General features: G+C 31.7%; 1 protein-coding gene and 1 long non-coding RNA gene across 4 annotated transcripts; one reads left to right on the forward strand and one right to left on the reverse strand.

Moving 5' to 3' along the window:
- Positions 1-404: 404 nt before the first annotated feature.
- On the reverse strand, positions 405-15,584 carry LOC110995485. 3 transcript variants are annotated; one of them, XM_045627957.1, is made up of 6 exons: positions 15,383-15,584; positions 7,791-7,825; positions 3,005-3,049; positions 1,636-2,846; positions 1,182-1,358; positions 405-660 (listed from the first exon to the last, which is right to left on the reverse strand). In XM_045627957.1, exons 3-6 carry the CDS (start codon positions 3,045-3,047, stop codon positions 613-615), a joined length of 1,479 nt encoding a protein of 492 aa, XP_045483913.1. In that variant the 5' UTR covers positions 3,048-3,049; positions 7,791-7,825; positions 15,383-15,584; the 3' UTR covers positions 405-612. The 3 variants fall into 3 exon arrangements, with proteins under 3 accessions (XP_045483913.1, XP_045483914.1, XP_022118356.2); XM_045627958.1 differs by having other exon boundaries at positions 7,791-7,835; XM_022262664.2 differs by lacking the exons at positions 7,791-7,825; positions 15,383-15,584 and adding an exon at positions 5,438-5,578.
- Positions 15,585-16,773: 1,189 nt separating this feature from the next.
- LOC110995481 lies at positions 16,774-17,687 on the forward strand. Its single transcript, XR_002600256.2, has 2 exons — positions 16,774-17,030; positions 17,414-17,687. It is a non-coding gene; the product is annotated as an uncharacterized LOC110995481 (long non-coding RNA).
- Positions 17,688-17,942: the final 255 nt, after the last annotated feature.

Below are 17,942 nucleotides of genomic sequence, written 5' to 3' on the forward strand. Positions count from 1 at the left end.
GAAATAGACTTATAACATGCAAAATTACACGTGTCTGCAATGTGCCCCTTAGAAATCCTTGGGTTGTACTTGGCCAATACCATCCAGAATCCAGAAAGCATAACTCTCATTATTCTTATAGTGGAAGGAATTAAAAGTTTTAATTAATGTATTGTATACAGAAAGTGCAAAGTTTCTAGCCCTTTAGCGTTATAATGTTAGACTATGATGATAAAATTTGCCTGTTTAGTAGGGGCAGTGAAAATTCTCGCTTTCTGTTTGACATACTATCAAGTACCTATAACTATGCAACTACGATTTATATAGTTGGTACAGTAATAATACTTATTATTAAACAATTGCAGTAACTTATCGAAAGTTCTTTTCGATGAAAATCATAAATACAGGGTAAGTACAAGATAACATCCACAATCATAAAAATTATAATAATGGCGTCTTTCAAAACGCAAATCAAATTTAAATCTCCATTCTAGATCTGTGACACCATTTTTCTATGAAATGCTTGAATTTGGTCCTTGAGCAACATGTTAGAATACAGGTCAAAGTTCCAGCAGCGTGCCATTTTTAATCTTGGAATAATTGCCAGATTGAAGTTGGTCAATTTAGTTTCTTTCAATGAGTGCCACTGCATAACTTATTATGAACGTGCCATTCTGATAGCTGTAAAAATAAACAAAAAAATATTAATATTATTTTGAACGAATGTTGATTTGAAATATAAGATTGAGTGTGATGATTTTTTGTTTTTTGTGATTTGTGTGAAGATTGTTTATTTATCTTAGGTGTCCTTTAAAACTCTTATACAGTTCAATAAACTTTTAAAAGTGCATCAATAACAACATTAGTAAAAACGTTTTTTGATTAGCCGTTGTTCTACGATTTTCCATTGTGCGGTGTAAAGCGTCGAAGGTGCGATGTCTATGACACTATGCACATGTTACTGCGTTAGATGTAAAGAGTAAAGACTGCATTGTCTATCAAGGTTGGTGACGGCACGTAACTGGCACACTCAATCTAGATGTAAATCGGACTGTATATGTATAATTACCAAATCTATACTAGAATAGTTGCTTATTCACAGTTAAGGAATAGACAGACCTGAACATTGGTTAATAAAATATTTAAGAGTCGTAAACACGGTTATATTATTAACACTGATACTTCACAGAATAAAGCATTACCTGACATTCTCGGCTGCAGTAGTAAGCTTTGTAGCATCCAGTACATCGTGTGTTTGTTTCATTTTTGCAAACATTACAGAAACCTCTAGATATGTATGATGCATTACTGTTTAGGGATGTTACATGGGTGATCATTGGCGTGAGATCTTCATCTGAAGAAATTTGTCGGACGGAGCTCTGTAATAATATTATCAAGTTTTATTGGTTGTTTTAGTAAATGCCTTCTTATAGATGAAAGATTGTTTCTGTGATCAAGTGACTTGCACTATTACTTACATAACTTCATTGTATTTTAGTTTGAAGTTATGTCATTTGGAGAATAGGTTAATGATTAATATAATGTTAATAGAGTATCACAATATGGTAACCATGGTCATCTTTCTTATGTATATGTAAACAGGATTACTATTTAAATAAAACTTATAATAAATATAATAAAACAAATACAACTTACGAGTTCCAGGTTATTGACATTTGGAGGACTAATGAATTCACTGTGCCTCGATACAGATGGACTTTTTATGGGGGGCTGAATGATTTTCGACTTTTCCTTCTCCTGAATATTTTCACTGTGTTCTGTTGCCTGTGTAGTCGTCTGTGCAGTTCCCAGATTATATTGCAATGTATGCAAAAGACAAGTGTCTATGTTTATACTTATTTCTTTGCCATATGTACCTGCTGTAAATAAACATGTTTGATAATTATTTACTGCAGGAGTAGTTTTATTATTTATCTGTGAACTTTTATTTGGATTCTTTTGTGACACGCTGTTCGGTATGTGCGGTGGCATCGTAGAAATTTGTGGATCATTATAATATGCTGGCGGGTTATACGGAGGTGGCCAACTTGGCTCTATAATAGTATCTATCGACCGTCTGTGTCGACACCAATCGAACATTTCACTAAGCAACAGGCGCGTTTGTTTTTCATTATTATACTGTGATCTATTCCATGCTATAGAATCAACAGCTAGAACTATGTGATTCAAAACATTCCAATCATTTTTCGGATCACGATTAAGGCAATAATTAACTACATAGTTATAACAGCGTTGGAACAATTTTAGTTTTCTTTGATTTAATCCTGAGTTATTTTGAAAGTCGTGGATTAAAAAATTAAAGACATGCTCAATGATAACATTCAGGCCATGATATGTTTCGTGACTGATCTGATTAAAATTTGGCACATCAGTTGATCTTACTGGGGTTTGCCAATGCGGGGTTGTACCACTGGATTGGTTTGTTATTTGTGACCAGTTAATACTTTTGCTATGCATTTGACATTGGTGAGATTTTTGCTTGGCGGCTTGCACTCTGGATCTGTTTTGGGTATTATTTGAAGCTGGAGAATGGTGGGTATATGGCATTGTTTCGACGTTAATTGCTCTCTCACTTCTTGAGTGTTGATGAGTTACTTTGTTAAATTCGTTTGCTATATGTGAGGTGTCTTGTTCTTTGTCTATTGATAAATCGGACTTCTTCCTTGTTTTAGATTTACATTTTTTTACTGATTTTCTTTTATTGCTTAAGGATATTTTAGCCTTATCAACAGATTCTTTTATTGTGCTAGTATCATTACTTTTATCTGGTTCTACTTCGATAATGGTCATTATATCTTTGGGTTGGCTGAGGTCAAATAAGTGCATTAGTTGTACAGTGTTAGAGCCTGAAACAAAACATAAGAGTACTATTTCAAGATTTTTGTATATAAAGGATTTGATTTGAATGATGCTTTTTAATACTAGAAGTGTAAGGCTATCGAGAATATTTTTTTGTGGCATATTATTATAACTACCTACACAATAACTATTTTTCAATACTTACAATAAATATCGTCGGTTGAATTGGTGTCATTCACTAGCATCATTTCTGAAAATAATGTTTAGAATATGTTGAATATAGACACAAAATTGTTATAAATGTTTTACACGAACGAAAGATATTTAATGTGTTAAACCGCTTTTTATCAGTTATTTACACAGGTTATTCGTATCAACCAAAGAAATTAAACTATACCAGAGAAATTATAATATAGCTAACCTAACCTACCCTCGTCTATGTGACAAAAATTGTAAAGGTGTAAGGAAAAAGAAGGTATCAAATAGCCACTTCTTCCTTGCATCTCCATCCTCTCGTGAATAACTTTTGTAATAGTTTAAAAAAAAAAAAAAAAAAGAAAACATACATAATCAAAAAAATAATAATTGCGAACAAACAAAAAAAAAAAAACAAAAACCTAACCTACCCACAAAACGTAATTTAAAAGTCAATTTATTTAAGCCGTTTAATAACCAAGTAGTCTGAAACCAAACAATTGCTTTAATAATTTATTTGGAAGAATATGGTACGAAAATATTATGATGGTACAATCTAAATTCGCTAGATTAATATTAATATATGTTATTAAGCAAATATTTAATTTTACCTCGATGCGCCATACAGCTAATCAGATGGACAAATCCAGCTAAAACTAAACTTTTAACTTTAAAACCGCTTTTCAGTCGCTTTAACTAATTTTAGGAAGCTGAGATATTTTTTTTTATTTGAACAACATTTACCTAATACAATCATCTTACAGAAGAAAACCTGCAAAATACCTACTATAAAAAAGATAGGAATTTTTGAAACCTCGCTGGCAGAAAACATTAAAAAAAACATAAATAAAATTATAACTCGAAAACAAAAAAAAATCGCGAAACACATGGGGTATTTTCGTACAAGACCAGTTGTGAGAAATCTAAAAAACAGTTTACTGACGACACTGGTAGTAATGTTTGAAAGGGGACACCTAATTTAAATACTTGTCCTTGTTATGAGGCAGTGACAAAAACTTGTTATTAAAACTAACAAAAACTTTATTGAAAATTATGCTTACAAAAACTAGCGTTTTAGTGGTAATATGGAATGGAAGTGTATTTCAAAGGATCGGGGCTTGATTAGGGCATCGAGCCCGGGTTTACCCGGGCCGTAAAAACCCGGGTTTTCCCGGTTCTGAGGATTACAAAAAAAACCGGGTTTCAATTTTTAAAACTCGGGTTATCGGGTTTTTCGGGTTTTGTTTTTATACTTTTGTTTTTGTTGTTTATTAAGTTTAAAGCACTTTGAATGCAATAAAAAGTAAATTGAATAAAAATTCGCTTTGATAAATTATTATTTATGACACAAAAAGTAGCTTCCTTGCTACGTTCCTACCCATAAACAAGACATGCAAGTTAAATGCGCGTCCATCTCAGGACATGAGAGGGGTGAACTGTGGAGCAGTTGAGAGGGGAGGGTGTATCGTTGCGCGGGTGATGAATACCGGCGCCATTTGAGACTGATGCCAACCCAAGTATGCAGGTTATGGTGTCTCATATGGCTGCAGTTGATGGAATTTCTCTTAGAACGTTCTCAAAATCACAAGATTTAAAGTACCTTTCTGAAAAGACCGGCAACAAATTGCCAACTACTGCTGATACCGTTCGCCACATCATTCTCAAAGACTTTGATAAAAGGAAGCTAGAAATAATAAACGAGATAAAAATTATACTGTCAGATGAAAAGAAGTTTTCGATATCATTCGATGAATGGACATCTATGAAAAATAGAAGATATATAGGGATCACTTTACATTCACCAAATTTTGCAAGGGATAGCAGTTTTCGAAATCTAGGTCTCATACGCATTCACGGGTCCATGAATGCTTACAATTGATTGAGGCCAAAAGATCGAAATGCTCGAAAAAACCGGTCTACCCGGGTTTTGATTACTCTTAGACCCGAAAACCCGGGTTTTCAGAATTGAACCGAGTTTCGATGCCCTAGGCTTGATACTTAAAGGTTTGGGTCTTGTCGTTTAAGAGTAGGGATACATTAAGTGGAACAAACTAATTAATCTTAACTTATTACGTAGTGATAAGTTATGAGTAATAACTTAATGACTGATTGTTTGTTAGCTTAATGTATCCTTACTCCTATCCAAACCTTTAAATATCAAATACCGATACTTTATAAATCACTTCAATTCCATATTCCAACTTCAATGGTCGTTTATTGTAAACAAAACTTTAAATAAAGTCTTTGTTTAACAAATTTGATATTGGCTAAAACTTGTTTTTAAAAACTAACAAAGGTAAAGAAGTAGTAATTAGGTAAATAACAATATATATATAATAATAATAATACAGTGGGGACCACATAACAATATGATATTAGAAGTTTATTATTGACTCATAAAAGAGCTAGCACTCTAATAATGACTTGATTTACTATAATTTACCTTTTTTTTTACTTTCACTGACTTTACATACACTGTATAACTTCAAAGTTCAAAAGAAATTTCTTCTTTTTCTGCTGAAAAATCCTTTGCGCACTCTCGTAGTTAACTAGCGACTCGTCCCGGCTTCGCACGGGTGCAATGCTGATGACAAGCACGTTTTTTATTAACTATTTTTATTTTTCTAGAGAGCTCCACTAATGATAAATGAACACGTCCGATCGCTGCTAAATTCAGAGTGCTATACGGAGACCGGAAAACCGCGGCCTCCAGTCCGACGCTAATTACACATAGTCTCGCTCCCGCCCAGTGCTTCCAGATCCCAAAAGTAAAATTACAGTGTTGTCAGTAAATACATATTATTGTATGTTATACTAAAATAATTTCCTCATGATTTTGATAAAGTTTTCCTGTCACCATTGATTTATTATATTAAAACCAAGTTAAAAAATAAAATCATTGTCCGTATTGCGTAACGAAGCGTAAGTAATGTAATCAGTGTCATACAAAAAATCTTATATTTATAGAAAAAAACAACAACCCTGTCTCATACCGACTAATCAGAAGACAGAGTGCCTGCGCAGGTAGCTAAGTATCGATAACGGTTCGCATTTCGTGCACATTCCTATAAGTAATGACATTTATTGCCCGACGACTCAGTTTAAAATGCGTCGACTGTAGTAATCCTAACAATCAAATATACAGTATAAATAACCACTTTCTTACGAGGCTAACGTGTATCGTTCAGATAATATTAAATTATTAAAATGTTTAATATTAAAAAAAAGGAATCGTTTATTACATGTTTTCACAGATTACTTAACAAGTTTAATCATTAAAGGTAGTGTGTATTTTGTAAAAATTATACCGCGAAATGAGTGCATAATGAACATACAACTAATCATCAATAAATAACCGCAAACTAATTAATTATATAGTTCAACATTAGAAAACATACTAGATAGAGGTTTTCTGTTTCCTGATTTATCTCACTTTTCGCATTAACTTCGGAAGCCACACGTATCCGCCGCTAAATAAATGTTATTCGTAAATATCTACAAAACATCCCGGACATATTGGCAACTGTCGATACTGACAAAAGTCGCGATGAAGTTAAAAAACTGTATTTTATTCCCTTACTGTTAAAATTTCTATATAAATATAATCCTAAAAATTACTAAATTATTGGCTTTCTAAAAATATACTCTTTATAACTATTCCTACAAATTTGTGAAATAAATTAATTTTAAAAGATTGAAGCGAATTAGCGAACAGTTCTGAAATACACAGTCTTTGGCATAGACTTTGCGGAATTAAAAAAACATTTTCCAAATGAAAATTATCCAAACTTACTCCATTATATAAATGATTTTAACTTTTAAAGTGAGTCAATAACAACATTAGTAAAAACGATTATATGTCGTCGATCTATCATTTACAATTTTGCGTTTCATAACATTGCAATATATACTATAAAACTATACAATAATACCAATTCGGGGCTTTGTGTGTTGTATTTTATTCCATTAAGATTATATAATTACATTAGAAAGGATTAAGAAAAGTTTATATTAATTACTGCATAAAATAGGATAATAAAATAAAATTTGGTTAAGGTTTACAATTCAATACCTCGATTTTGAGGTCGGGGGAGGGTATACTTATCACCCCCAACCAATTTCAAGTACTAGAAACAGTTATAACAGTAGAAAAATAAAAATAAACCAAAACATACATATAATACCTAACATTAACTGGGCCCATCATCCTCAAAGTCATCCACATAAGCCGGTCGTTTACCAAGCAAAATTCACCAAGTTTAAAAAAAAACAAATAAAAGCACGCACATTGACGAGAAAACAACAGAAATGTAAAAAGTAACGGCTTTTTAACGAATAATCTGCACTGTAACACTAACACACTGTTCTGGCGGATTGTTTACAAATTTCTAATATTGCACAAAACATCGAAAAAAAAATTAATTAGCTTAAATTACAACTCAAGCAGCATAAATTACTCCAAATCTCACAGAGGTTTTCGAATCAAGGTCCCCCGAGACTCCTACATACTCAGTATAATCAAATTCAAGGTATTGAATATAAGATCCAACCCTAAAATTTGCCATACTATGCATATAAATTATATAACTATATATATTCGAATCTTCTATTTCTAATTCTGTATGGAAAATGTTATATTCCGACCAATATTTTATACACCCAGGCGTTTTCAAGTAGCTCGTATTAAATTAATTGCAGGTTAACCAAAATATGTGAACCAAACTTGAAAATGAATTATGTATTTTAACCAGTTTTTACTTTATCTTACTTAATAAGATGTGATTATTTTCACTTACTTGATAAATATCGAAGGCAATTAACGTAATCACAATACACACAATCTAGTCAAATCGCGACGATGTTCAAAAGATTTTTTAAAAAATAGAAACTTTATTAAAAGAATTACAATTATATTATACTACGGTCGATGTTAGACCCTAATTCTAAGGTGGTCGATGTGAGACCCTATATCTACGGTGGTCGATATTAGACTGATTTATAATTAATATACTCCTTACATCTAAAATGCCTTACATCATCTAAAGCTTACAAAGTTAAACACTTGAGGTGTTATTGGTATTCATGCTGACAGTGCGCCCCAAGTATGGTGGTGACAATGTAACTTTTCCCTCCTTAAGCTCGAAATCATCTGAAGAACAATTTTTCGGAGGATGGTTTCGGCCTTGAAATGTTATACATGTTTTTATTCTTTTGTATGCCAGAAATGATATAAGACTTAAAATTAAAATTACATACAAGATTATTGTCCCTAAACTGACACTATTGGTTTTCACAACACTTTCACTTTGATTTTCACTATTTTGTAGCGCGAATGATAACACTTTTAGATTTGTTAAATCAACCCCATTGAGTTTAACAGGATTAATGTTGTTCTGGATACGGATCTTCAAGTTTTCAGGTAAATTCACTAGTGGCAGCTTTTGATATATAAGCTTCTCGCCGTTACTGCTATGTATTTTTAAATTGTGATTTGCAATGTTATATTGACATTTATCTTCTATAGTTAATAAGTAAGTATCTATGAGAGTGTAATGTATAATTTCGTTATCACACGTTCTAATCAGATCGACAGGTGATTTAGAGTATATCATCCATCGATTAACTTGTAAAAGTTCTACTTTAATTTCTTCGAATTCTATTGGAATTTGTTTGCAGGAGACATTGTGAGAATACTTCATCAGGTCCAAGATACAAGTGTCTTCAACAGGTACCATGGTCTGCAGCTCATCACAGAGGTATGTTTCTTCTTCCAAATTCTTACATGGCGTCGACAGCGATTTCGCTTTCAACCCCTTCACAATAAGGTAAGGATACTTGGGGAGTATTATTAAGGTAAGGTTTGTTTCAGGTTGGGTGACAGGTAAGGGTACAATTTTATAATAAAAATAAGTTTCTTTCTTAACTAAAGGTATTTCTAATACTAAAGTAATAACATTGTTCTTAAAATATGATTTCAATGTCATGGACTGTTCAATTCTTATAATATTTTCAGGAATTACTTTAAATATCAGCCTATCTGTTTTCTCAATGATTCTAAGTACATTAATGAGTTCATTAGTATTAATTATAGATTGATGTAATACGCCCATTCTACTAAATGCTAAAATGTTTTCAATCTCGGTCAATTTTGTGTAAATGATTTGAAAATTATGAAAGAAAGAATTATAAATATGTGTTATTTGATTAATATGTGAAATAATTGAAATATTTTTAACATTTTTATTTATTTTATTAATTGCATCACTTAATTGTTCGAGATTGTTTGTAATATTTATAGTAGAGTTCGCAACAAGTCTTATCATTTCAGATATAACAGTAGTTTTCTTTTCTAGAGAATGTTCTCGAGTTTTTACGGTTTTTATTAAGTTGTCATATTTAATAGCATCTTCATAATCTAAATTTCCTGTTATCATTTTAACTAAAGATCCTAAAGGATTGATGAGTCCTCTTTTCTGTCTGTTAATTGGTACAATTTCTGAATATTTGTTCAATGTGATATTTAACATATAATTAACTTGAAGCTTAACATCATTGAAATATATTAACGAAGGGCTACTGATATTTAATTGTAATTCTACTATTCTATTGAGTTCTAAATATCTATGCATATTAAATTCTAATTCTTCCTTAATAAGATTAATATCTAATGTCTTAATTACTATCCACTTATCATACGTAATCAGAGCGGTTCCTTCTCTGAGAGGGAGAACGCCTGGATTCTTCTCAACCTTTTGAAGTTGAAGGGCCCGGATCGTTACTGCTTGGGTCACTAGCAGGACGAATCTGTGGGGGACGTTTTATGTCTTTTATTGGAACGTTTTTATCTTTTGTGTTAGTTTCTACCAATACTACATTTCTTTTTATTTTACCCTTAACTTTTGCTTTTTCATACCTGGGTTTATCCTTGCTTCTACGTTGATTTACACCTTTAATAAAAACAGTATCACCTTCATTTAAATCAAAATTAATTTCTCCTACTCTATTTTGTTGAACTTTTTCTTTCCTAGTTCCTATTTTATCGGTTAAGTACTTGTATAAGTAGTGAGTTCTTTTTGCATGATCCCTAACTAGTTGTTGAGTATATTCTTTATCAAAATTTAAATTGAATTGATTGTTACTTTCCGTGTGACCAAATACTACTTCAAACGGAGTGAGACCTGTTACTGAATGGATTGTCTGATTATAAGCCATTATAGCATATGTCATTACTGATGTAGCATCTGTGAATTTATGTTCATATTTCGCAAGTCTATATATTTCTAAAATTGTGGAATGAAATCGTTCTATTAATCCCATTGAGTTTGGATTGTTAGGGGTGCCTATGTGAATATCTATTTTATATAATGTCATTAGATCTTTCATGAGTTTATTGTTGAATTCCGAACCGGGGTCTGAACTAATTTTAGTTGGTACGCCGTAGAATGAAAAGTATTTTATGAGTGCCCTGACTACTTCAGGTGTCGATCTATCTGGAACTTCCAAAGCTTGTGCTAATTTACTGAACGCGTCTAGTATGGTTAGGTAATATTTTCCTTCTACAGAAAATAAATCTATAAATAACTCTTGAAAAGGTCTTGATTGAGTTTGTGTAAGTTGTAATTGGGGTTTAAATGGTCTACGGTCGTATTTCATGCGTTTACAAGTATCACATGAATTTATTAAGCTAGTTACGGTTTCTTCTAAATTTGTCCAAAAATAAACTCGTTTTAAATGAGAGATTGTTTCTTTAATACCTCGGTGACAGGTTTTACCTACGTGATATTTCATTACTATTTCTTCTTGTTCTTTTTCGTCAGTGACATTAATTACTCTTTCAGTGCATTCATAAAGCTTTACGGTTTCTTTTCTAAATAATGAAATTAATACTTGTGTGAATAATTGTCGGTGTGCTTTGTTTTCGTAATAGATAAAATATTTAATTTTAGGTCTAATATATTCTTTAAGAAATTTTTTTATTAACTCGGAATTATCTAGGGGTAAATGAACCTCTAAAATCTTTTGTTTGGGATGTGAACGAATTTTAACTGAAAGTTCATTTTTAAACCATGGGTGTATTAATATTTGGTTTGGTTTTGTATCTATAGCTTCGTAAAGTATGGGAATACCATTTGTATCCATATCTTCAGCAGAATGTACTGTATCTGTACTAGAGTTTATTGTTAATGTACGTGATGATGACCTGGAATTACTTCGAGATGGAATGGATCTAGATACTTCAGAAAAAGACATAGGATTACTGTTATCATTTTCAGGTTCTTTACTTTGGTTGTTTTGTCCTAATCGTGTTATTGAATCGGTTAATTCTTGAATATAGTCATCAAGATTTCTATCAGAATTTCCTACATTCACTATCATTGATTGATTATCTTTATCGTTTTTACCTAAAGCATTTAATTTAATACGCGAGAGAGCATCAGCATTGGTGTTTTGCTTTCCATTCTTATGAATGACTTTAAAGTTATATTCGGCTAATCTGAGTTTATACCTAGTCAATTTACTATTTGGTTCTTTAAGAGAATCTAGCCAAGCTAATGGTCTATGATCCGTATAGATTGTAAATTTTGTTCCATATAAGTACGGTCGAAAATGTTTAACTGCCCAGACTATTGCTAATAATTCTTTTTCTATAGTACTGTAACGTTTTTCGGTGTCATTCAAAGTTCGGCTAGCATATGCTATTGGTTTATCACTGCCCACTTGACCCTGCGAGAGTACAGCTCCAAGTGCATAGTCTGATGCGTCAGTTGTCAAAATAAAAGGTTTTGTAAAGTCGGGATATTGAAGTAATGGTGCGTTAACAAGGAGTTCTTTACATTTCTCAAAAGATTTTAAATAATTTTCATTAATTACAATTTTACTATTCTTTTTTAGACATGCTGTCATGGGTTGTGTAATTTTTGAGAAGTCTTTTATAAATTTTCGATAATAACCAATAAGTCCTAGGAAACTCTTAATTTCTGTCGTAGTTTTTGGTACTGGGTAATTTAGTATAGCGTCTATTTTATCGGTGTTTGGTTTTAGTCCGTCAGGTGTTATTGTATGACCTAGGTAATTTGTTTCTTTACAAAGGAATTCCGATTTGTCTAGTTGGACTTTAAGATTAGTATTTCTGAGTCTGTCAAATACTAGTTTTAGTTTTATTAAGTGTTCGTCTAAGCTAGATGAAAAGATAATTATATCATCCAGGTAAATTAAGCAATGTATGCCCTGCAGTCCTCTAAGAATATTGTCCATAGCTCGTTGGAATGTCGCTGGTGCGGTCTTTAACCCAAACGGCATTCTTAGGAACTCATAGTGTCCAAACTGCGTCGAAAAAGCAGTTTTCGGTTGATCTTCTTTTTCTATTTCTAGTTGGTGATATCCACTAGCTAAGTCGAGTACTGAGAAGTAACAACTTTTTCCTAGTTTGTCAAATAAGTCAGTTATATTAGGTAATGGATATTTATCGTCTATTGTGATGTCATTTAGTCGTCTATAGTCAACAACCATCCTAAACTTCCTTTCACCACTAGCGTCAATTTTTTTTGGTACTAGGTGTACAGGTGCACACCATGGAGAATTCGATTCTTGTATGACGTTGTCTTTTAATAGTTTATCTATTTGCTTCCTAATTTCAGCTGCTTCGGCTGGAGATTGACGGTAAGGTTTTACATAAATTGGATCTTCATTAGTTGTACGAATTTTATGTTTTACTTGGTTAGAAAAACTTAGTGGTATATGCTCGCTATAAAATATGTCTCTATATTCTAAACACAAATTAAAAATTTTACTTCTTTCTTCCTCATTCATATGTTCAAAACGTAATTTTGACAAATTTTGTTTCAGAATTTTATCAATTTTATAATCATAAGTTGTTTGAGTATTATTTATATTAATTTTTTCTTCATTATAACTTGTAACCCTTAGAGGTTTAGTGAATTTAATTTCATAGTTTTTATTAGATGAATTTTGTATTATAGTGGTAGCATAACCGTTTTCACATTTTACAAGAGCAGATGGTGTTCTTATACCTTTACCAAAGTTAATTGAATTTAATATTGCTTGTCCATTTAAAAGATGAACAGGAACCCTAACACGAGTTTCAGATCGTGCATCAACACGAATGCTAAATGGTGGACTATAAATAATTGGTATTTCTGTGTCACGAGTTTTTAAAATTTGATTTTTCATGTCTATATTAGCATCAAGTTGTTTTAATAAATCTGATCCTATTAAACCGCCATAATCGTTATCCACATTATAGATATAAAATTTGTGATAATCTGTACTACAAAAAGTTTTAAAGAGAGGTATATAAATTACTTCGTTATGGTGACTCTGTGCATGTGTACTTACGACTTCGAATGGTTCATAATATTTAAATTCTTGCAAATACTTATTGACTATTTCAGGGCTTATAAAGGATCGTGAACTACCAGTATCTATCATGAATTTACTATTTATTTCCGGAATTTCAATATGTGGCAACTTTAAAGCACTATGATGATTCAAATGTATTACTTCGGTTTGTCTGTTGCTGAGGCCTGTGTATGAAAATTTTCAGGTTCTGAGGTCTCAACAGCTTCTTCTGAATTTTGTTCTAATTCGTAATAATTATCTGGCGTAAAATAAGTCGGATCTACGTTATAATATTCATATGGATAATTATCTTCGTGGTTTGATACACACGTTTCATGATTGTAATCTGTGTAATCATTAATATCATCGTTCATATAATTTGTATAGAATAAATTATTTGATGTTCTGGGTGTTATAAAATTTTGCTTAGCTTGAGGTGCTGTTCGCATTGATACATCATTATCATATTTATGTACCGGTTTTGGTTGATGATTTGGTGGAATACCAAATTTAAATTGTTGTTGATTCGATTGGGGGAAATGCCTGTATCCAAATTGAGGTGGTGGAATACCAAATTTAAACTGTGAATTATTTTGATTATGTAAACCTTGCTTTTGGTTGGTACCGAATTTAAAGTTAGAGAAATTAGGCTTAAATCCTTGATGTTGTGATTGCGGCTGAATTCCAAATTTAAATTTCATTGGAGGGTTATTTTGGTTTTGAGGTAATTGATTAAATCTATTAAAATTATTTTGTGAAAAATTATTTTGTGATAAATTATTTTGTGGTAAATTATTTTTTTCATTAATATTCTGAGTATATCTTTGTCTATTAATACTCCGTGATTTATATTGATTAAGGAAATTAACTTCTTCCATTACTACACTAAGCGCGTCTTCTAGAGTTATGCATCTATGTAGTCGGACAACGCGTATCATATCCTCAGGCAAATTGAAAAGAAAAACATTTAAACATGTATGGTTATAAATGTTCATCTTTGCGTTCTTAATATTCTCGTCCTCTATTAAATTAATTTTTGAAAATAATGTACTACGGACGCTTTGGATTCTATTGCAGAAATTTAAATATGACTCGCCTTGATTAATTTTAATATTTTCTAATTCTATTGAGATACATTCTTCCGTTCTAGGATCTCCGAAATGTTGGATAAGAATTGTTTTTAACTCTGTCCAATGGTTAATGTCCTGTCTCTCACTAATTAGATGGCTCGCCCTGCCTCTTAAGCGGCTTGTAATTGCGTGAAAAATATAGAGGTCTTGTGCGACATTTGGAGGCTCTGATCTGAATGCTCTTATTACATATTCGCTTTTTCTTAGAAATAAATTTAATAGTTTCTGATCGCCATCAAATTTTGGTATTATATTTAAAATATCTGATGGAATCGTACGTATTTCTTGCATTTTTAATTTAAATAATAACAATTTCTTTTCACTTAAAATTACTTAAACTTATTACTAATACAGTCAAATGGAAATAAAATGGGACAGGTTGGAATGTGAAGAGGTTTACTCACATAAGTCTGGAACCCATTTCTTCTACTTATAACTGCTGTTTCACTCTTGTTTCACTTTTTTATAATCTTGAACTTTCGCGAATATTTTGACAAATTTGTTGGTTTTTATATACTCGTTATGTATGTTGAAACACACGCGTAACCCGATGCTTCGACTGATTTTTAGTCTATATAAGACACAGGATCACGACGAGTATCCTACCGGCTGCGCCAGTCAAATCGCGACGATGTTCAAAAGATTTTTTAAAAAATAGAAACTTTATTAAAAGAATTACAATTATATTATACTACGGTCGATGTTAGACCCTAATTCTAAGGTGGTCGATGTGAGACCCTATATCTACGGTGGTCGATATTAGACTGATTTATAATTAATATACTCCTTACATCTAAAATGCCTTACATCATCTAAAGCTTACAAAGTTAAACACTTGAGGTGTTATTGGTATTCATGCTGACAGTGCGCCCCAAGTATGGTGGTGACAATGTAACTATCTTTTGTTGCACTAGGAAACACAACACAGTTCGAACTATCACAACGTTGTAGTCGTTTGCATCACAACCACCTCCGACCAAGATAAATACCGAACTAAAATAAAAAATGACTTCGCTTAAATCGCTAGCGACAAATAAATAGCCAATGATTCCTTTTTTCGTAGAACTCGAGGGTTCTGCCACGTCGGCAGGCATATAGCACACGTGTGACGTGAACCGATGAACAGTCAATTGTCAAGTGAACTGATTACTGAAATTACAATAATGAATTGTAAATAATGTTTGCGAAGCAAAATTTTTACTAGTAGGCATTTTTTTGCCCTTTTGTCTTTCGAGCATTACAGTGCCAACTGTGTTGTCAAATACAGGAGACAATAATTAAATTACGCCAATAAATTTCTGTATATTCTAAGATTTTTTTTAACGTTAGTTGTGTTCCCGCTTCAATACTAATTAATCTTAATTTATCGTAAACAGATGGTTAAAAGAAATAGTAACTTGATACTTAAAGGTTTGGGTATTGTCGTTTAAAAATAGCGACACATTAAATGGAACAACTAATAAATCTTAACTTATCGTAAACAGATGTTTAAAAAGGTTTGGGTTTTGTCGTTTAAGAATAGGGATACATTAAGTCGAACAAACTAATTAATCTTAAATTATATCGTAAACAGATGGTTAAAGAAATAGTAATTAGGTAAATAGAAATATTAATAATATAGTGGGGACCACATAACATCGGTTTACCGAAGATATTTCTTCGTGATACCGTCATAAGAAAACATTGATAAAAAATGCATCTTTCTATGCATTCAATTTATTTATTTATTATTTTTTTTGTATAATACAAAGAAGGAGTTAGTGGAAAATTAATTTTTTACGATAATATAACATATACTATTAAATTATTATTTTTTTAAATTAAATTGTAAAGATTAATTGCAAGTTATCTGTCACAAGCCAAACGCTTATTCCGACCGATTCTCTGTTGCTTTTTCGGCGCTCCTGCGTGCAAGCTCGGTTAACGCCCGAACCCAATAATTAATCCACAATCTTAGATTGAATACAATCTGAGACCGTGACAGTCGAGCGATCTCCTATCTGAATCCCAACCATATGATGACAATCCATTTTTGGCGACGGATATAATGCAATTTCTTCGCTCTTTATATTCTTATTAATTATTTGATACTCAATATAAATCGAATAAAGTAAATAAAACCGTACAAATAATATTAAAATAAAAATGTCTTTGTTTAAAACATATCAAATATCTTTTTAATTAATTAAATACTGGTGTAAGTTAAAATCTTTCATTTTCATACAAAAGTCTATCCACATACATCGATCCGACCTAACATGGATAGCTTGTATCGACAGATGACTAATACAATTCGTCAATTGGTTATTGGCACACTATCAATATTTTGATTTAGATCATTGATATACAAAAAACCCAAGATGCACACTCAACGTCTAAAAAACGTCCTCAAAAATGAGCGCAACATTCTAAATTGTGCGCTCATTTCAAATAGTCTCGCGTCGCTCGCGTCTGGGAGCAGTCGTCCAAAATGTCAAAGAGTTCTGTAAGAAATTGTAAAAATATTACGTCAAGAAGGCTAAAAAAGGATGGGATATCGTATTTTCGGTATGTAAAAAACTTTATTGATTAGTTTTTGTTGTTTTTATGACTGATTATAACAAGCAATGTGTGAATTTATTTATTTATTCTAAAAACTTCATTCAACGCGCAAAGTTATACACGGCCAACTTCAATGGCTGCTTGTTTAGTGTTAGAACAACGCATTAGTCTTCTTTTTATTTTAGTCGCATTATAAAAATTACCCTGTTCTAATAAGTGGAGTCGATTATTTTTATTTGTGTTTTTTATTATAAATAAATTTATGTACTATTGAACTTTTTTGTGTGTAGTTTTTGACATTAATATAATTACGCTAATAAAGTGTAGGTCAGGAGGTAGCCAATTTAACATTTTTTTAATGTTCGTAAATATTTTGATATTGCTTACAGATTGAAATACCGGATGATGGCGGTGATACTGAAGTGTGTCCTACGAGTTCAATGTTTAATTTAGAAATTGAAAAGAAATTCAAATCTCCTACCACTTCTCTAAGCACGGGGTCAGTTCTGGATACACCTCGAATTTTTGCTAATGTTTAATTAGCAATGAAAAAGAATTCGAGATTTTAAAAAGACTATTTCACTAAAGAATGCGTTAAATGTTTTAACGAAAAGGTTTAAATCGTTTTGAACCAAATATTTGAATAAACAATTTTAACAGTTATTATTTGTTTTTTTGATATACCCATAGGCTACCCAAAAAGATATTTATGCACAAATAAAAGTATATTTATGTGTTTAAAACACAATCTAACAAACTCTTAAATTACTAAATAGTAATGTATCATGAAAAAAAAAGTCATGTTCGACTCCACTCAATACCTTGTCCTACCGACCACGGTCGGTTGTCAAATTTGATTGCTTTAAGTACACTGCGTTGTAATAACAACTTTAAACAATTCGCGTAGGGTTGATTTTG

The sequence above is a fragment of the Pieris rapae genome, chromosome 4 (genome assembly GCF_905147795.1).
Source record: "Pieris rapae chromosome 4, ilPieRapa1.1, whole genome shotgun sequence".
In the NCBI taxonomy this organism is placed as follows: domain Eukaryota; kingdom Metazoa; phylum Arthropoda; class Insecta; order Lepidoptera; family Pieridae; genus Pieris; species Pieris rapae.